Source organism: Scyliorhinus canicula, chromosome 2, assembly GCF_902713615.1.
Source record: "Scyliorhinus canicula chromosome 2, sScyCan1.1, whole genome shotgun sequence".
Lineage (NCBI taxonomy): Eukaryota > Metazoa > Chordata > Chondrichthyes > Carcharhiniformes > Scyliorhinidae > Scyliorhinus > Scyliorhinus canicula.
Genome location: NC_052147.1, coordinates 152,753,282 through 152,774,545, shown reverse-complemented (window position 1 = coordinate 152,774,545; position 21,264 = coordinate 152,753,282). Strand labels below are relative to the sequence as shown.

At 48.1% G+C, this 21,264-nt stretch overlaps 1 protein-coding gene across 4 annotated transcripts in view; it reads right to left on the bottom strand.

Moving 5' to 3' along the window:
• The window catches only part of LOC119959801, a 114,853-nt gene that overhangs the window by 42,483 nt on the left and 51,106 nt on the right, over positions 1-21,264 (bottom strand). For 3 of the 4 annotated variants that reach the window (XM_038787898.1, XM_038787900.1, XM_038787905.1), the window contains 5 exons: positions 16,799-17,029; positions 11,703-11,876; positions 6,544-6,672; positions 3,300-3,368; positions 2,044-2,112 (listed from right to left, as the gene is read on the bottom strand). In XM_038787898.1, coding sequence (XP_038643826.1) covers positions 2,044-2,112; positions 3,300-3,368; positions 6,544-6,672; positions 11,703-11,876; positions 16,799-17,029 — 672 coding nt within the window. The remainder of the gene's footprint in view (positions 1-2,043; positions 2,113-3,299; positions 3,369-6,543; positions 6,673-11,702; positions 11,877-16,798; positions 17,030-21,264) is intronic. The other variant, XM_038787909.1, reaches the window with a different exon arrangement.

The window sequence follows — 21,264 nt, the reverse complement described above, 5'->3', positions numbered from 1 at the left end:
GTGATGTTCAAAGGTTATTTTTGTGACTGGAAGCCTGTGTCCAGTGGTGTTCCTCAGGGATCGGTGCTGGGTTCCTTGTTTTTTGTAATGTACATTCATGAACTAGATGTCACTAGATTCTGGGCAGCACGGTAGCATGGTGGTTAGCATAAATGCTTCACAGCTCCAGGGTCCCAGGTTCGGTTCCTGGCTGGGTCACTGTCTGTGCGGAGTCTGCACGTCCTCCCCGTGTGTGCGTGGGTTTCCTCCGGGTGCTCCGGTTTCCTCCCAAAGTCCAAAGATGTGCGGGTTAGGTGGATTGGCCATGCTAAATTGCCCCTTAGTGTCCAAAAAAGTAAGGTTAAGGGGGAGGTTGTTGGGTTACGGGTATAGGGTGGATACGTGGGGTTGAGTAGGGTGATCATTGTTCGGCACAACATCGAGGGCCGAAGGGCCTGTTCTGTGCTGTACTGTTCTATGTTCTATGTTCTCTGTCACCTGCCTCTGTGTCAACAAATAGGGTCCAAATGATCTAGATGTGTATGTTGGGGTCTGATCATTAAGTTGGCAGATGAAAATCCGTGGTGTAAATAGTGAAGAAGAAAGCCTTAGCTTACAGGATAATGCAGACAAACTGGTTAGATGGATAGAACACTGGCAAATGGAATTTAACCCTGAAGACTGTGAGATGATGTATTTTGGGAGGACTAACAAGGCAAAGGAATACACAATGAACTGTAGGACACAAGGAAGTACAGGGGACCAGAGGGATCTTGGGGTGAATGTCCAAAGATCCCTGAAGACAGCAGGGCAAGTAGATGAGGTGGTTAAGAAGGCATATGGGGGGCGGGGTGGGAGTGGGGGGGGGGGGGGGCATAGGGAAGCACGGTGGCACAGTGGTTAGTATTGCTCACGGTGCCAAGGTCCCAGGTTCGATCCGGCTCTGGGTCACTGTCCGTGTGGAGTTTGCACATTCTCCCCGTGTTTGCGTGGGTTTTATCCCCACAGCCGAAAGATGTGCAGGGTAGGTGCATTGGCTACGCTAAATTGCCCCTTAATTGGAAAACATGAATTGGGTACTCTAAATTTTTAAAAAAAGAAGGCATATGAGATACTTGCCTTTATTAGCCGAGGCACAGAGTATAAGATCAGGAAGGTTATGATAGAGCTGCAAATAAGCTTGTTAGTTCACAGCTAACTGTGTGCAGTGTGATTGCCTTAACTTTATGACCCCTTAATCACAGATTTAGCAGACATACCTCCTGTACGTATTTGAACCTAAGCATTTTAATAACATTACTGCAACAAAATATAAAATATAACATACAATAATTTCCTACATTCGTCACAAATATTTGAACATTGTGACGCTGGTGTATTCAGCTATCAGGAGTAGGGAATTATGTTGCAGTTTAAATTTATAATCCTGTGTTCAAATAAATTACCCTCATTAAACATTTAAACCCTTGGTTGAGTCATTAATTTACTCTCGTAATTCGTGGGTCAAAATGAACAACAAGCTTGAACTACATGGTTTACAGAATTGGTGATTGCCAGGGGATCTGTGTAAGATTTGATGTCCATCCAAATCACAATTCTGATTCAAGCAGATTCTAACTATCTGACCCAGAGATTTGATTGTGCTCCATTATTTTCATAATTCTTGGGTTTGAGCAATACAGATGGACTTCACACCTATCTCAGAGATCACTGGACAATCATCGGGACTCAGAGGTTGGGGCTTCAAGCCCCACTCTACTGACCTGAGCCCGTATTCTAGGATGACTATCCAGCACAGTACAGAGATAGGGCTGCACTGTCTGAGGTGCTATCTTTAGAATGAGGCATTAAACCAAAGCCCCAACTGCTCCCTCAGATAGATGTGAAAGATCGCATTACCACTATTTTGAACTACAGCAGAGGAGATGTCCTAGCATCTTGGCCAATACCGATCCCACAGAACAGCAGCACTAAGTCAGACATACATTCCAGTCCTAACCAGTCCTAAAATGTCTCTGAAGTGTTTGGTTTCTGTGTGTGTTCAGTTCCCCTTCACTAACTCACCTTCCAGTTCCTGGTTAGAAACTAGTCCGGTCTTCCTGCGATTGACACCGTACTCAAGTGGAAAGTGCTCTGTAAACAAAGGGAATCCAGTTACCATGGAGATCTCAGTCAGGAGAAGCCTATTGCCAGAGCATCCCACATCTAAAGTCTCCTCTCTGTCATTAAATCATTACTGGCATCTTGATCTCGGAGGGGTTTCCATTCTTAGAAGCAGGAATGGCTTCCACAGGATCGGACCTCATTAAAGTCCTGCTCCATACATGGACAAAGGAGCTGAATTTTTAAAAAAAGAAAGCATATGAGATACTTGCCTTTATTAGCCGAGGCACAGAGTATAAGATCAGGAAGGTTATGATAGAGCTGCAAATAAGCTTGTTAGTTCACAGCTAACTGTGTGCAGTGTGATTGCCTTAACTTTATGACCCCTTAATCGCAGATTTAGCAGACATACCTCCTGTACGTATTTGAACCTAAGCATTTTAATAACATTACTGCAACAAAATATAAAATATAACATACAATAATTTCCTACATTCGTCACAAATATTTGAACATTGTGACGCTGGTGTATTCAGCTATCAGGAGTAGGGAATTATGTTGCAGTTTAAATTTATAATCCTGTGTTCAAATAAATTACCCTCATTAAACATTTAAACCCTTGGTTGAGTCATTAATTTACTCTCGTTATTCGTGGGTCAAAATGAACAACAAGCTTGAACTACATGGTTTACAGAATTGGTGATTGCCAGGGGATCTGTGTAAGATTTGATGTCCATCCAAATCACAATTCTGATTCAAGCAGATTCTAACTATCTGACTCAGAGATTTGATTGTGCTCCATTATTTTCATAATTCTTGGGTTTGAGCAATACAGATGGACTTCACGCCTATCTCAGAGATCACTGGACAATCATCGGGACTCAGAGGTTGGGGCTTCAAGCCCCACTCTACTGACCTGAGCCCGTATTCTAGGATGACTATCCAGCACAGTACAGAGATAGGGCTGCACTGTCTGAGGTGCTATCTTTAGAATGAGGCATTAAGCCAAAGCCCCAACTGCTCCCTCAGATAGATGTGAAAGTTCGCATTACCACTATTTTGAACTACAGCAGAGGAGATGTCCTAGCATCTTGGCCAATACCGATCCCACAGAACAGCAGCACTAAGTCAGACGTACATTCCAGTCCTAACCAGTCCTAAAATGTCTCTGAAGTGTTTGGTTTCTGTGTGTGTTCAGTTCCCCTTCACTAACTCACCTTCCAGTTCCTGGTTAGAAACTAGTCCAGTCTTCTTGCGATTGACACCGTACTCAAGTGGAAAGTGCTCTGTAAACAAAGGGAATCCAGTTACCATGGAGATCTCAGTCAGGAGAAGCCTATTGCCAGAGCATCCCACATCTAAAGTCTCCTCTCTGTCATTAAATCATTACTGGCATCTTGATCTCGGGGGGGTTTCCATTCTTAGAAGCAGGAATGGCTTCCACAGGATCGGTCCTCATTAAAGTCCTGCTCCATACATGGACAAAGGAGCTGAATTCCAGAGGTGAAATGAGAGTGAATGCCCTTGACATCAAGATAGCATTTGACCAAGAGTGGCATCATGGCGTGCTTTTATGTCTTTATGCAAGCATCACAGACTTCTGGATTCAGTATTCCATGACCAGTTGCATAAAGTGAAAGAACCTCTACTCTGTGATTTATTTAAAAAACAAAATAGGGGAGGGTGGCGGATGTTGTTTACATGGACTTCAGTAAAGCAATTGACAAGATGTCTCATGGCAGACTGGTACAAAAGGTGAAGTCACACGGGATCAGAGATGAGGTGGCAAGATGGATACAGAACTGGTTCGGTCACAGAAGGCAGAGGGTAGCATTAGAAGGGTGTTTTTCTGAATGGAAGGTTGTGACCAGTGGTGTTCCACAGGGATCGGTGCTCCTCTGTTGTTTGTAGTCTACATAAACGATTTGGAGGAAAATGTAGCTGGTCTGATTAGAAGTTCACGGATGACACCAACGTTGGTGGAGAGTTGAGGATTGTCAGAGGATACAGCAGGACATAGATAGGTTGAAAACTTGGGCAGAGAAATGGCAAATGGAGTTTAATCCGGACAAATGTGAGGTAATGCATTTTGGTAGGTGTATCATAGAGGGGAAATATACCATAAATGGCAAAGCTCTTATGATATTGAAAGTCAGAGAGATCTGGGCGTACAGGTCCACAGAACTTTGAAAGTGGCAATACAAGTAGACAAAGCAGTCAAGCATATGGACTGCTTGCCTTCATTGGACAGGGCATCGAGTATAAAAACTGGCAAGTCATGCTACAGTCGTCCAGAACCTTGGTAAGGATGTGGAGGCTTTAGAGAGGGAGCAGAAGAGATTTACCAGGATGTTGCCTGGTATGAAGGGCATTAGCTATGAAGAGAAGTTGAATAAACTCGGTTTGTTCTCACTGGAACGAAGGAGGTTGAGGGGCGACCTGATAGAGGTCTACAAAATTATGAGGGGCATAGACAGAGTGGATAGTCAGAGGCTTTTCCCCAGGGTAGAGGGGCCAATTACTAGGGGGCATAGGTTTAAGGTGTGAGGGGCAAGGTTTAGAGGAGATGTACGAAGCAAGTTTTTTTACACAGAGGGTAGTAGGTGCCTGGAACTCGCTGCCGGAGGAGGTGGTGGAAGCAGGGATGATAGTGACGTTTAAGGAGCATCTTGACAAATACATGAATGGGATGGGAATAAAGGGATACGGACTCCGGAAGTGCAGAAGATTTTAGTTTAGACGGGCAGCATGGTCGCCGCAGGCTTGGAGGGCTGAAGGGCCTGTTCCTGTGCTGTACTTTTCTTTGTTCTTTGTTTATTGTCACATTTGGAATATTGCACACAATTCTAGTTGCTACACTACCAGAAGGATGTGGAGGCTTTGAAGAGAAGGTTTAGCAGGATGCTGTCTGATCTGGAGGGTATTAGCTATGCGGAGGGGCTGAATAGACTTGGACTGTTTTCATTAGAACAACAGAGGTTGATGGTGACCTGATAGAGGTCTACAAGATTATGAGGGGCATGGATAGAGTGGATGGGCAGACACTCTTTCCCAGGGAGGTGGGGTCAGTCACCAGGGGGCATAGGTTTAAGGTCCATGGGGCAAAGTTTAGATGAGATGTGCGAGGCAGGTTTTTTACAAAGAGTGGTGAGTGTCTGGAACATTTTGCCAGGGGAGGTTGTGGAAGCAGATATATTAACGGCGTCAAAAGGCATCTTGCCAAATACATAGATAGGATGGGTATAGCGGGATACGGCACAAGGAAGTGCTGAGGGTTTTGGCCAAGGTTGGTATCATGGCCGGTACCAGCTTGGAGGGCTGAAAGGCCTGTTCCTGTGCTGTATTGCTCTTTGTTCTGTCTGTAACCTTGTACACCCATGGAAGCTAAACTGGAGTCAATGGTAATCGGGGGAAAACTCCATTTGTTGGAGACATACCAAGCACAAATGAAGATAGTTGTCTTTTTTGGAGGTCAAACACCTCAGTTCCAGGGAATCATTGCAGGAGTACCTCAGGAGGGTGGCCCAGGCCCAATCATCTTCATCAATGACCATCCTTCCATCATAAGGTCTGAAGTGGGGATGTTTGTGGATGACTGCACAAAATTCAGCTCCATTCACAACTCCTTAGCCACTGAAGCAGTCCATGTCCAAATGCAGCAAGAGCTGGACCATGTTCAGTGTAGGGCTGATAAGTGGAAACTAACATTTGCATCACACAAGTGCAAGGCAATGGGCATCTTGAACAAGAGAGAATTTAATCATCTGTCCTTGCCATTCAATGGCATTGCCTTCACTAAATCCCCCACTATCAACATCCTGGGGGGTATTGACCATAACTGTCTGGAATAGTCATATACTCTGGCTACAAGAGCAGGACAGAGGCTGGGAATTCTGTGGTGTGTAACACACCTCCTGACTCCCCAAAACCTGTCTGCCATCTACAAGGCACAAGTCAGGAGTGTGATGGAATACCTGGATGAGTTCAGCTCCAACAACAGTCAAGGAGCTTGACACCTTCCAGGACAGAGCAGCCCGCTTGATTGGCACTCCTTCCACAAACATTCACTCCCTCCACCATCGCGCACAGTGGCAGCCGTGTACACCATCTACAAGATGCACTGCAGCAACTCTCCAAGCCTTCTTTAACAGCACCTTCCAAACCAACGTCGGGTCAATGTTTCAGGTCGATGACCTTTTAGCAGATCCGGAGTTACTCACAGACCTAAAATATTAATCTTCACTTTCTCTCTCCACCTGGCTTCCTGACCTTTGAAGAGTTTATCTTAGCTTAGGAACAGGGGGGTATTAATATCCAATACTTGCTTCACAAACTTAAGACGGCTGCGTAGAGCCCATGTTGGGGGCGAGGGTACATGGCTGTGAAAGAGGATCAAATACACACATGGTGTACAGTATAGATAAACACACAAAATCGCACTCAACCAGGAGAATTACTCACCTTGCTGATGAGGAGCATTGGCCAGCCAGTTACCATTGGGGCATTGGACAGATCCCAACCAGGAAAGGTGCACAATCTCCCCATCAGGAGCCAAGAGGAGGCTACCCACCGAGGTGTCCTTGTGAACCTCTGGAGAAAGGAAGAATAAAATACCGTCAACAATCCGAGTGACACCACCGCATGTCCCAAAACATCTGGTCTCCTGGCCTCAGGACATGGCAACACCTGGGCACGAGGGCACAGCAAGACTCCAACTACATTCCAGTCCCGCCCACAACAGCCGTTCTTAATTGAGGAATTGCATGTGTGAATGGAAAGGACTGTCACTTTCACACAGGGTGAATTTTCCTCTATTACTCTCTCCTAGTTTGCTGACTCATACCAAGTGAGGTGGCACAGCAGTTAGTGCAGATGGGAGGAAAGGGGCAGAGAGAGAGGGCAAAACTGGCAGATGGAGGGCAACTGAGGGGAAAATTGAACTCATCAACTTTGGACCCAAGAAAGATATGTTTTAAATTGTGAGAAACCAGAAACTGGTTTAAACAGAGAAATTTTGGAATCCGAGTACAGATGGCACCAAAGAGCAGTGATCAGGTAGGAATTATAATTAAAAAGATTAATGAGGCGTTAGTCTTGATGTTGAAAGGGTTGAGATTATGTTACAGTTAGGTAAAAGTTTGGTAAACTCCCATTTTGAGTACTGGGTGTCGCCTCTCAGGAAGGCAGTGTGTAAATGAGGTGCATGTATATGCGTATGTATGTGTGTGTGCATGTATGTGTCTGTGTACATGTGTATGTGTGCATGTACATATGTGTGTGCATGTATGTGTATGTGAGTGTGTACATGTGAATGTATGTGTGTGCATATATGTGTGTGCATCTATGTGTGTGTAAGTGTGTGTGTGTGATTGTGTGCGTGTATATCTGTGCATGTACTGTGTATGTACATGCATGAATGTACGTATGTGAATGTACCTTGGAATAGGTGCAGTATAGGATCAGCAGAAGGATAGTGAGGTTTAAAGGGTTAAAATATGAGGACAGGTTGCACAGACTAGGCTTGTTCTCCCTTGAGCATAGAAGATTGAGGTAATCTCACAGAGGTGTTCCAGATATTTAAGATAAATAGAGAGAAACTAATTCCTCTTTGTACGCCCAATGGTTACATGATGACGTGGTTACAAGAGATCATGTGACAGAAACAGTGGTGTTCTCCCCAGAGCATGAGCAGAGTACAAAGGTGTAATAACTAGTGACTAAAATATTGTTTGTTATAAGTTTGTTATATATGAGCAGCAAGGCAGCACAGTGGTTAGCACTGCTGGCTCACAACACCAGGGTCCTTGATTCAATTCCAGCCTTGGGTGACTGTGAGGAGTCTGCACATCCTCCCCGTGTCTGCGTGGGTTTCCTCCGGGTGCTCAAGTTTCTTCCCACAGTCCAAAGCTGTGCAGGTTAGGTGGATTGGCCATGATAAATTGCCGCTAGTGTCCAAAAGGTTAGGTGGGTGATGCACGATCAATCATTACTAAAGCGAGACTGTCGTCCCAATTGAAGGCTTTAATGAACAAGTAGTTACCCCAGCAGCTCCGGTACAGAATGACTGCTGTGGGTGAAACACAGACTCTTATTCTCCACCTGCTGGGCGGAACCAGCAGGCAGGTTCTACCACTCATACTACAGTATAAGGTACATCCCACCTCGGTACCGCGATACCCCTAATATAGCCTACCACAGTGGGGTTACGGGGATGGGGCAGGGGAGTAGGCCAAGGTAGAGTGCTCTTTCTTTTTTTTTAATAAACATTTTATTGAGGTATTTTTTGGTATTAAAACCACAACACAATGAACAGCTGTGGTGAATGTAATATAGATGTATATATGTTAATTCACAGTCTTTGTAAGCGCAGTAGCGCTATCCTACCACTAGTCTAGATTCATATCGGAAACATGTGTGTGGTGAATTGATGGTTCCATCAACAACGTACATGAAACTATAAACATAGTGCAAAAGCCGTCTCCCTCCCTTACAGGTTCCACCTTTATTAACCCCCTACCCTAAGCTAAACTAACCCCCCCTCCCCCCCCTTCTGCTGACGATTAATTTTCCGCGAAGAAGTCGACGAACAGTTTCCACCTCCGGGTGAACCCTAACAGTGACCCTCTCAAGGCGAACCAAATTTTCTCCAGACAGAGAAAGCTAGCCATGTCCGATAGCCAGGTCTCTGACTTCGGGGACTTTGAGTCCCTCCAAGCTAATAGTATCCGTCTCCGGGCTACCAGGAAAGCAAAGGCCAGAACGTCAGCCTCTTTCTCCTCCTGGATTCCCGGATCTTCCGACACCCCGGAAATCGCCACCTCTGGACTCAGTGCCAACCTTGTTTTTAACACCGTGGACATGATATCCACAATCCCCTGCCAAAATCCCCTAAGCTTCGGACATGCCCAGAACATGTGGACATGGTTCGCTGGTCCTCTCGCACATTTTGCCTACCTGTCTTCCACCCCAAAGAATCTGCTCATCCAGGCCCTCTCTCCCACTCCATTCAAGCATTACCTTCCTTACCTGAGGGGTCTTGCCCGCCCATGCAAAGCCAGAGATCACTTTGTTGACCCATTTAAAAAAGGACCGCGGAATAAAGATGGGAAGACATTGAAACACAAACAGGAATCTTGGGAGGATCGTCATCTTTACCACCTTCACCCTCCCAGCTAATGACAACATGAGCGCGTCCCATGTCCGAAAATCGTCCTTCATTTAGTCTACTAGCCGGGCCAGATTTAATTCATGCTGCCTGTCCCATTCCCGCGCTACTTGAATGCCTAGGTCCCTAAAGCTTCCCCCTACTAATCTAAACGGCAGCTCCCCCAATCGCCTCTCCTGTCCCCTCGCCTGGACCGTAACCTTCTCACTTTTCCCCATATTTAGCTTATACCCCGAAAACCGGCCAAATTCCCCAAGAATCGCCATGATTTCTTCCATCCCCTCTAATAGGTCCGATACATACAGAAGCAGGTCGTCTGCATAGAGCGAGACTCTGTGCTCCACCACCCCCTCCCCACCGGACCAGCCCCTTGAGGCTCTCAGAGCAATTGCCAACGGCTCTATAGCTAGTGCAAACAACAGTGGGGAGAGGGGGCATCCCTGTCTCGCCCCCCCACCCCGGTGCAGTCTTAAATAGTCCGATGTTGTCCTATACGTCTGCACACTTGCCACAGGAGCCTGATACAGCAACCTGACCCAGTCAATAAAGCCCCGCTTAAATCTGAACCGTCCCAGTAACTCCCACAGATCGCCCCATTCTACCCGATCAAAAGCCTTTTCTGCATCTATTGCGATCACTACCTCCACCTCCCTACCTTCCGGGGGCATCATGATCACATTTGACAACCTTCTTACATTGGCCACCAACTGCCTACCCTTAACCCCGTCTGGTCCTCCCCAATAACGTCCGGAACACAATCCTCAATCCTGGAGGACAAACTTTTGGCCAGCAATTTAGCATCCACATTAAACAGGGATATTGGCCTGTCGGACCCACACAGCTCTGGGTTCTTGTCCCGCTTCAGAATCAGCAAAATCGTGGCCTGTGATATTGTCGGGGGCAGCACCCCTCTTTCCCTTGCCTCATTGAACACCCTCATCAACACCGGCCCCAATATCCCACAGAACTTTTTATAAAACGCCACTGGGTACCCGTCCGGCCCCAGGGCTTTACGCCTGCATGGCCTTCAGACCCTCCACTATCTCTTCCAACCCGATCGGGGCCCCCAGCCCTTATACCAGCTCCATGCCCACCTTTGGGAAGTTCAGCCCACCCCCAAGAAGTGCCTCATCCCCTCCGGCCCCATGGGAGGTTCCGACCTATACAGCCGACTGTAGAAATCCCTAAACACCTTTTTCACCCCTGCTGAATCTCCAACCAGGTTCCCATCTCCGTCATTTACTTTCCCTATCTCCCTGGCTGCCTCCCCCTTTCTAAGCTGCTGTGAAAGCATTCTGCTCACCTTCTCTCCATACTGATAGATCGCCCCCCTCGCCTTTCTCAGCTGCTCCACCGCCCTCCCAGTGGTTAACAAGCCGAACTCCGCCTGTAGCCTCCGCCGTTCCCTTAAAAGCCCTGCCTCTGGGGTCTGTGCATATCTCCTATCGATCTGTAGTATCTGCTTAACCAGTCGGTCCGTCTCTGCCCTGTCATCTTCTCCCTATGGGCCCGTATCGAGATAAGCTCCACTCTGACCACTGCCTTGAGTGCTTCCCAGACCATCGCTGCTGAAATTTCCCCCGTGTCGTTAACCTACAGGTAGTTAGGAATACATTTCCTCAGCCATTCGCACACCCCTTCGTCAGCTCCATCTAACCTCCAGTGCGGGTGCTGATTACTTTCTTTGATAACCTGCAGGTCAACCCAGTGCGGAGCATGGTCTGAGATTCTGATCGCCGAGTACCCCATGTCCACGACCCCTGCCAGTAAAGCTCTGCTCAAAATGAAGAAATCGATCTGGGAGTACATCTTATGTACGTGTGAGTAGAAGGAGATCTCCTTCACCCTCAGCTGCCCCAAATCCCCATGGGTCCACCCCCCCCCCCCCCCCCCCCCCCCCACCACCTCCCCCCCTCCTCCGCCATGCTGTCTCCTGCTGCAGCTTCAGGCCAAGCCTTCTTTGTATTTCTGTTTCTGCCTTTAAGAGCACTTCTCATCCTTCTCTCCATGCACCGATGTGGGAATTCAGTACATAATCGCCTCTGTCTTCAGTTTCATAGTTCAAGTCCGGTAGAAAATCGGGGGAAAAGGTCCAAAAGTCCGACCCAAGCGGGAGCCACCAAGTGTGCGACTTACTCCTTCATAGCCGCCACCAGAAGTCCGAATGCTCCTTCAGAGCTTTAGTGCAGACTCGATGGGTCGAATGGCCTCCTTCCGCACTGTCGGAATTCTATGAAAATGGGTCATGATAGATTTATGTTTGAGAAGGGTATGGGATACGGACCAAGATAAAGTTGAGATACAAATCAGCCATGAGTTAGTGGAATTGGAATGGTAGAAAGGCTGGGAAAGCTGAATGGCCTTCCTCATGTTTCTGTTCTAGTGTTTATCTGTGCCCCTTCTCGTTCCCACCCCTCCTGCAACCCTCCCCCCTCCCTCAGTGGTTTGTACGCACCCTTTAGTTCCTTTGGCACAATGCCTCGAACAGCGCCTGGTGATGAAGTCTTGTTTCTATGGGCCTTCCGCCGGACGCCTGCCTTAATCTTCTGCTTCACTGGGCCTCCTGTGTTGTGAATTGGAGGCAGCACCTGAAGCACTGACCTGGGTTTCAGGCTCTGATCAGCACTCCCTAGATATATGGGAAACAAGGAGGATTAGTCAAAACGGACTTTACATTACAGTCAGGAATCAAACCTTGAAGCCCACATGTGTGAACTATAACTGGCAACGAGCGATTTCACCCTGTCTGTCTCGCTGACCTTGCATGTTGCTATAGTCTATTGAGCTAGTGAGAGAACATAGAGCTCCTCTCCATAGAGATTCCACGCCAGGCGTCATCAAGATCTGCCAGCTACTTAAGCTTTGAGCCAGGGTGCGGCAGAGTGTGGGGATTTGAAGAGGCCTCAAGACTGAGGTTCCTGTCTGAATCTGCTGCTTTTTTCTGATCTGCAACCTGTGGAAAAAAATCTAGATCTAGATCTACATCATATTTCAAGCCTGGTTTCAAACTCTTGGACAAAGGTAATTTAAAGGGATTTATATGTGTTAGAAATATGGTATCGTTTTAGGTGTGTTTAATTTCATATTTATCTGACTGGAAGTGACCTATAGTTAGATTCATGCGATATAAAGGTGTTTGTGTGTGTGTGTGTGTGTGTGTGTGTGTGAGGTGTGTGGGGGGGGGGGGGGGGGGGGGGGGGTGTGGATTGGTTTCAGTTCCAACTGGGATTCTATTGTGATACAGTGAGCTACGGTATGAAGAATAAATATAGTTCCTTCGCGACTAGGAGCCCTTGTAAGAAAAAAAGTGCCTTCATTTGCTCTTTAGTTTTAGCTGGAAGCTATAGCAGTTGGTGACAGGCAACTAGGGACAGAAAATCTCTCTCAGCTTTGCTGGAAGAAAAGCCATACCATGGAATAATGGTTAAAAAAGCTAGTGGCAGAAATCTACAGGATAGGGGAGACTTCTGGTGGTGACATGTAGGTGGAGGTCGCACATTGGGTGGCTCCTGGCAGAGTCTTTGTTTTTTGGATCCTTATGCCCAGTCTCAGGGATACTTTTTGGATGAGCGGGTGTGGGAAGTCCTAAGGAGTTGGTGGAATGTCAAAGTTCTAGAAGAAAATTGCTTCTTGGCCTTTTGGCTAAGGTTGAGTGTGAGGTCAGGTGTATAACTCTCTTCTGGGGATCATGAATTGGATTCAGTTTGAGTTGGTTTTTGGAGCGGGCAGGGAGCTGGATCGAGGGTTTACCCCTGTCCATTCTGCACTTTGGCTTTGCAACTCTGATAAAAGAGTTTAAAAAAATTATAGAAGAAAAAGGTCAGGGAAGGAAGGGGTGAGTGAAAGTTCGCCGTCGTGTGCTGCTGTGAGTCCAGCAGGAGGAGAGATGGCGGGTGCTGGTTCCTCAGGTGGGGCCACTCCCATTACGGTTCAGACTCTGTCGGAGGTGACATTCAGGGAGTTTGAAAGGTTGTTTGCCAAGCATTTGGAGGTGCTTCAGAGGGAGATGGTGGCCTCGATCAAAGAGTGGGTGGAGGAGGCGATTGCCCACTGTTATGGACCAGGGTTTAGAGAAGCCCAAAGTGTATCATGGAGTTCACCTGACCCACAATGTTTAATAGATTGTGGTATGGGGAGCACACGGCCCACTCTACAGGTGTGGAACAGCAGAAATGGAAAAGTATTTTTTAAAGCAAAACAATATTTATTCTATGAACTCAAGTTAATCTTTTTAAAACATACAGTGAACATCTTAGCAACCATTAATTCAAATACAACCCCCAAAGAATACAACACTAAGCATTCCTTAATAACTTCCCAAACAACATGCAGAAGACAAAAGAAACACCTTTTAACAGAAGCACATCAGGTTTACATTCACTACTGAGAACATTTATAATTCTGAATTCACCAAATGACCAAGAGATAGTCTTTTCATGGCAGATAGAACAGCAGTACACCTGCTCTGTCTGGCTTCAGCTCCAACACTGAAAACAAAACTAAAATACACCCTGCAGCAAAGAGCCTAAAACAAACGCAAAAAGCTGACAGACAACCCAGCTCCACCCACTCTCTGACATCACTGATAAACACCCATTTCTTAAAGGTACATTTCTTAAACACCCATTTCTTAAAGGTACTCTCACATGACACCTGGTAAAGGCAGCAGTGATAAAGAAGTTGGTCGAGGTGCGGGAGCAAGGAGAGAGGTTGAAAGGGGTGGAGGAGGCTCCATCGCAGCACAGTGATAAGTTCATCTCAATGGGGGAGGAGCTGCGGAGGGTCGTGCAGGTCAACAAGGGACTGAGAGCCAAGGTGGAGGACCTGGAGAACAGGTTGAGGAGACTGAATTTGAGGTTCAAGGGCTTGCCCAAGGAGGTAGAGGGCCGGAATCCAACCGAGTACATTGCGGATATGTTTGCCAAGTTGATGGGGGAGGGGAAAAAGCCCTCCCTCCGAGCGGGTGGTGAAGATCAAGAATAAATGGGAAGCAGAGTTGGGAGGGTAAGTCAATTGGGGAGTATGGAGTGAGGCACTGCGTAGGGTAAACGGGACCTCCTCTTGTGTAAGGATGAGCCTGATACAGTTTAAGGTGGTGCACAGGGTGCATATGACCCAGGTGAGAATGAGTGGGTTCTTTAAGGGGGTAGCAGATGAGTGTGAGAGGTGTGTGTGGGGGAGGGCAGCGCATCACGCACACATGATTTGGAGTTGTGAAAAATTGGGAAGATTCTGGGCGGGAGTGTTCACGGCCTTAGCCAGGATAGTGGAGGAGGTGGTAGACCCCGGACCCTTTGGTGCCGATATTTGGGGTTTCAGAGAAGCCGGAGCTCATGGAGAGGAGACGGCCGATGTTGTGCCTTTGCCTCTCTGATTGCACGGCGGCAAATTTTTCTGGAGTGGAGGCGTGGTTGGGTGCCCTTTATGACTTCCTGCGGTTAGAGAAGATAAAGTATGAGTTAAGGGGCTCAGCAGGAGGGTTTGAGAAAAGGTGGGAGATGTTTGTGACCGTGTTTGAGGAGCTGTTTGACGTGAGGGAGGGGGAGGGTGAAAAAGGGAAAGAATTTATACAGTCTGTATAGTTGATTGTTGGGAAGTATGTTTCCTAGGGTGTTTGTTCGCTGTAACCTGTTTTGATACATGTTTGTAATAAAATACATTTAGAAAAAAATGTATGAGCTGGACAGGGCCCATCAGTCTCTCCGGCTGAAGCCTAGAACAAATGAGCCACCAAGGGTGGTTATAGTCTGCCACATCAGCTACCACATGAAGGAGAGGGCGTTGAGCTGGGCGGGACATGAAGTGGGAAGGCGTGGTATACAAATATACCAAGGTCTTATGGCAGAGTTGGCGAGAGGCCTTTGGATGGGTGAAGTACAGCAGTGGGGTGAGGTTCGGTGTGGCCTACCCAGCGAAGCTAAGAGTGACTCACAACTGAGGGGAGGTCTGGGTGGGTAGGGGGTTCAATGTGTTGGGTGTGTTGATTTTTGATCCAAAATGTTAAATGTTGAAAAAGTGGAATCAAAATACCTTAAAAAAAATCTAAAGGACAGCTGTTTAAGGAAACTAAAGAAACGAAGAAGAGTTTCCAGGGGGCGTGAAGTTAAAAGAACAAAGTGGAACTGAGAGCAGAACAGGATACTATTCATTTCACGTCACAGAACTGTAAAGGAGTTGGCTCGTGAGAAGTGAGAAAGATATTTGAAGTGGCCCCCAGGTTTTTGATACCTTACTGCTGTCTGTGACATATTAATTGAAATAATTGGGCAGCACGGTAGCATTGTGGATTGCACAATTGCTTCACAGCTCCAGGGTCCCAGGTTCGATTCCGGCTTGGGTCACTGTCTGTGCGGAGTCTGCACATCCTCCCCGTGTGTGCGTGGGTTTCCTTCGGGTGCTCCGGTTTCCTCCCACAGTCCAAAGATGTGCAGGCTAGGTGGATTGGCCATGATAAATTGCCCATAGTGTCCAAAATTGCCCTTAGTGTTGGGTGGGGTTACTGGGTTATGGGCATAGGGTGCGAAGGTGTTAGGGTGTTAAGGTGGGGAGGGTGCTCTTTCCAGGAGCCGGTGCAGACTCAATGGGCCGAATGGCCTCCTTCTGCACTGTAAATTCTATAATTAAGGAGCAATCGGTACCTGGATATTGGAATTGTGTGTGTGGAAGCAGTGAAAACAAAGAAATCCTAATAGTGATTGGTGGATTCATCTGGAGTGGATTCGCTGGGAGAAGTGGGGTGGAAGCTCTGTTCACAAGAGTCTTTTGGAAACATGGACTGGATTTTGGAATGCAAGCTGCTAATGGAAAGCATGATTATGAGAGGTTTTTAAGCATATTTTGAGAGTGAAGTTTGGAAACTCTCATAGGACAATCATCGGACAATCATTCGGAGGAAGAAATCCTGATGCTATTTGGTTTCAGAACGGAGTATGTATTTGACCACAACCAATCGGTGTGCCTCAAAAAAGAGACTTTGCGTGTGAATGAGACCATTGCTGCTTCAAATGTACTTTGTCAACAGTGTTAATCTTAAAATCGGTGTGTAATTGTTAAGCTAAGGGGAGAATAAAGGAGTATTGCATCAAAACCCAATTTCTCCATGTTTAATAAATGCTTTTTTACTTGTTGGTAAAATTAATTAGTGGTCCTGTGGCTCTGTTCCTCCACTTTTGATAAAAAATTGAAAGTAATGATCTTTCAAGCCAGGTTCCATTCTGGGATATTCTCATCTAGTTATAACACTAACTGAGATCATAATACTCCCCTTGATATCAAGGAGGCATTTTCTGCTTTGGACTACATTGGCTGTACCATAAGACTGAGCTCTACACTGGGGCAGATAAGGTCCCTCCCGGAGCTCCGCACTGGGGCATAGAGAGGCCCCCACAGAGTTCCATACTGGGACATAGAGTGGTCCCTCATAGATTTCCACACTGGGACATAGAGAGGTCCCTCATAGATCTCCACACTGGGGCAGAATGAGACCCCTCACTGACCTCCACACCAGAGCATGGAGAGGGACAATAAAAATAACACACAACCCATTCTCACCTTCCAATAGATTCCCATCTTCCTCTATCCTGATCCCGATGAATCCGACCGTCTTTCCCTCCATCTCCGTCTGGCTGGATATCTCTGGTAAAGTTCCAACATTCCTTCCACCCAGGCTCGCACTCCGCTCTGCACTGATTGGATAATCCTTATTGATCCGAGAGGCCTGATCCAGTCCTTTCATTCTGGAAGTTTCCGTCAGCACCGGGATTTCTGACTTTCCTTTGATTTCTTCAAGGCAGATTGACAAAAATTGAAACAGAGGAATTCCAGCTGGGAAAGGAGCCATTTGGCCCATCGCTCCTGTCCCAGTACAATCTGAACCTGTTTACTCAAATCCCCTTTCCCACCCTTTCCCCATATCCCGAGCTAGTCTACCAAATTTCATTAGATGCGGATGAAAGGGATTTCTTTTTTTTTTATAAATGTTTTTTTATTGAGTTTTCATATTTTATATATGACAAATTACAAGTTATTAGAGAGAGAGAAAAAAAAAGGAAAACACAAAAATTTTACATGAATATTACAGGTAAGCATCTTCATAACAATAATTGTGGCCGCCCCCTTTAGCCAGCATACATATTTTACATTCCCCAATATGGCCGAGGCACATGTTTATAGGCATTTATTTATAGTTTGGTTTTGGGCCTTGGCTTGCCATCAAGCCCCCATACCGAGCCCGTAGCCCCCCCCGCCCCCCCTCCCCCCCGGCTACCTTCCCCCGATTCCCGTCCATTTTCCCCTGGTTCTTGGCCACCCGACTATTCTTCCTCATGTACGTTGGCCACAAACAGGTCCCGGAACAGTTGCATGAATGGCTCCCACGTTCTGTGGAAGCCGTCGTCCGACCCTCGGATGGCGAATTTGATTTTCTCCATTTGGAGAGATTCCGAGAGGTCGGACAGCCAGTCTGCAGCTCTGGGTGGTGCTGCTGACCGCCAGCCAAACAGGATTCTACGGCAAGCAATCAGGGAGGCAAAGGCAAGGGCGTCCGCCCTCCTCCCCAGGAATAGATCTGGCTGGTCTGAAACCCCGAAGACCGCCACTATCGGGCATGGCTCCACCCTCACCCCCACCACTTTGGACATAGCCTCGAAGAAGGCTGTCCAGTACTCCACAAGTCTGGGGCAAGACCAGAACATGTGGGCGTGGTTGGCCGGGCCTCTTTGGCACCGCTCACATTTGTCCTCCACCTCCGGGAAGAACCTACTCATACGGTTTCTCGTTAAGTGGGCTCTATGTACCACTTTTAGTTGCGTCAGGCTGAGCCTTGCGCACGTGGAGGTGGAGTTGACCCTATGCAGTGCTTCGCTCCAGAGTCCCCACCCTATCTCCATCCCCAGGTCGTCCTCCCATTTCCTTCTTGTTGCGTCCAGTACGGTGTCGTCCCTATCTACCAGTCGGTCATACATGTCACTACAGTTCCCTTTCTCTAGGATACTTGCGTCCAGTAGGTCTTCCAGTAGTGTCTGTCGTGGCGGTTGTGGGTACGTCCTTGTCTCCTTTCGTAGGAAGTTTTTGAGCTGCAGGTACCGTAGCTCGTTCCCCCCAGCTAGCTGAAATTTCTCTGTCAGTTCATCCAGTGTTGCGATCCTGTCGTCCGTGTATAGGTCCCTGACTGTCAGTGTCCCCCCGTCCTGCCTCCACCTTTTGAAGGTGGCGTCAGTCAGTGCTGGTTTGAACCTATGGTTGTTGCAGATGGGAGCCTTGTCCGACATTTTGTACAGGCCAAATTGCTGCCGCGGTTGGTTCCAGGATTGGAGGGTGGCTGTCACCACTGGGCTGGTGGAGTGTTTTTTGGGTGGGGATGGGAGTGCTGCCGTGGCGAGGGCCCGGAGGGAGGTTCCCATGCAGGAGGCCTCCTCCGCACGCACCCACTCGGCTTCTGGCTCCTGGATCCATCCCCTTACTCGCTCGGCTGTTGCCGCCCAGTGGTAGAATTGTAGATTCGGGAGGGCTAGCCCCCCCCCTGGATTTTGTTTTTTGTATGACCTTCTTTGGGATCCTAGCATTTTTACCCCCCCATACGAACGCCATGATATGTTTGTCCAGCGCTTTGAAAAAGGCCTTGGGGATGTAGATCGGAATGGATCTAAACAGGAAAAGGAACCTGGGCAGTACGTTCATTTTGATCGTCTGGACTCTCCCCGCGAGGGAGAGCGGGAGTGTGTTCCATCTTTGCAGGTCCTTTTTAACTTCCTCCGTCAGGCTGGTGAGGTTCCATTTGTGGATCCCTTTCCAGTCATGGGCTATTTGGATCCCCAGGTAGCGGAATTTATTCTCATGTTGAGTTTGTAGCCCGAGAAGGCTCCAAACTCTTTCAGGAGCGCTATGATTCCGTCCATGCTGCTTTGTGGGTCCGAGATATAGAGGAGCAGATCATCCGCATAGAGTGAGACTCTGTGCTCTCTACCTCCCCTTCGGATCCCCCTCCAATTTTTTGCTGCCCTGAGCGCGATTGCTAGCGGTTCGATTGCTAGTGCGAACAGCAGCGGGGACAGTGGGCATCCTTGTCTAGTGCCCCTGTGCAGCTGGAAGTATTGGGAGTTGGTATTGTTGGTCCGTACACTCGCCATGGGAGCGTTGATGAAAGGGATTTCTGATGTTCAGTGCCCAATGGAATGCTGGACTCTAGCCGGGACTGGAGTAGATTGGAGACATACATCAACTTCACAAAGCCTTGGTTAGACCACATCTAGAGTTACTGGGTTCAGTTCTGGGTACCACACTTGGAGGGCGTTAAGCCCAGGTATACCAGAATGATACCTGGACTCCTTGGGTTAAGGTATGAGAAATGGTCACACAAGCCAGCGTGTACTCCCTGCAATTGAGACAGTCAAGGTGTGATTTGATAATGATTTCAAGAATTGAGGGGAACAGATAGTGCCAAAACTCTTCTCTCTGATTGGGGAGTCTTAAACTAGGGGGCGGAGTGTTCAGATGAGAGCCAAACCTTTCAGTGGTGGCTCGAGACACACACGGGAGGCTTCCAGCAATTAACAAAGAGGTTTATTGTTGAAAGACAGTCAGATAACAGACACAAAGACAATACAACAGGTCTTTACATTTCAGCTCCCTGGTCCACACTGCCCAGGGTCCTGTTTCCTGGGCCCTGCGCAAACTCCCTATTGGCCAATGGTCACACGCTCTCACACGATTGGCCTGAAGCTTAAAGGGACCACAGTACCACATCCCTCCCAATTTAATTCCCTTATTGCAACTTCCCCAGAAGTTACGAATGCTAACAGACACAACATGGGAAAGTGAGTCCAGAAAAATGTCAGTCAGTCTGGAGACCTCTGGGTCCTACTGGACCTGCACAGCCTTCCCGCAGACTTTGCACCTTTCTGGGTCAACAGTCACATCAGGAGGCACCGCCTCACCGGCCTCAACAGGTGCAGTTAATTGAGCAGAGTAAGGAGACCCTGACTCCCCTTGGCTGGACAGAGTCTTCATGATGTTGATAGAAGTTGTTGACTCCGAGCCGGGGGTCAACCCCCCCCCCCCCCCCCCCCCCCTCATCAAATGGTCCAGGTTGATATGCTTTCTGGTGGTCTTCCCGTTAACACTGACCCCATAAACACCATCCCTGACTGGGCCGCAACCTGTCCCACTAACCAAGGTGGACCTGAAGTGAAATTATGGACCAAAAGCTGGAACAACGTGTCGCCTCTCTGCTCTGACCACTGACTCTTTTGGGAGGCCTGACATGCTTCCACCAAATTTGGAAATACCAGATCCAATCGGGTTCTTAACCGAAGGCCCATGAGCAGCTCAGTGGGTGTGACCCCAGTGGTGGAATGAGGGGTTGAGTTGTACAACAACAAGAAATTAGCCAGTCACTGGCTAAGTGGTTTATCGGATTGCTTTCTCATTGCATTCTGAAAGTCTGAACAAGCCTCTCGGGCAGACCGCTGCACTGGGGGTAGGGGGCTGTCCCCGTGTGTTGTATGTCATCTGCTCGCACAAAAGCCTGGAAATCCTCGCCAGTGAAGCTGAGTGCCATTGTCCAAAATAATTGGCGCGAGAAACCCATGAATGGCAAACATTCAGCACAAGGCGTGAACTGCGGCTGCCAAGGTCCCCATCTCGTGAAGCGATACCACTTAGAATGGGCATCTACCAGCACCAAAATCATCCCCCACGTCACTGGGGCAGTGTCCAAGCATGGACCGCCATTACTGCGGCCTGCAAGGCAGCCATCTTGCTACGCACCCCACTGACCTTGGCCCCTGGTTCTGCAGAGTGATACCGGCAGTATAGATGCCCATCCCTCCACGCCCGCACCCAACCCTCTGCACACCCCACACCCTCATCTGGCCGCCACCCGCTGGCGGGGTACCAGGCAGACACCAGGGCAGAGCCAACAGTAGACCCTATGGGGGCGCCGGGCGGGGGCTACGGAGTGTACCACTGACCAGAGCAGCGCCAGCTGACAGTACTCCTGGCATCAGTGATGGGCGCCA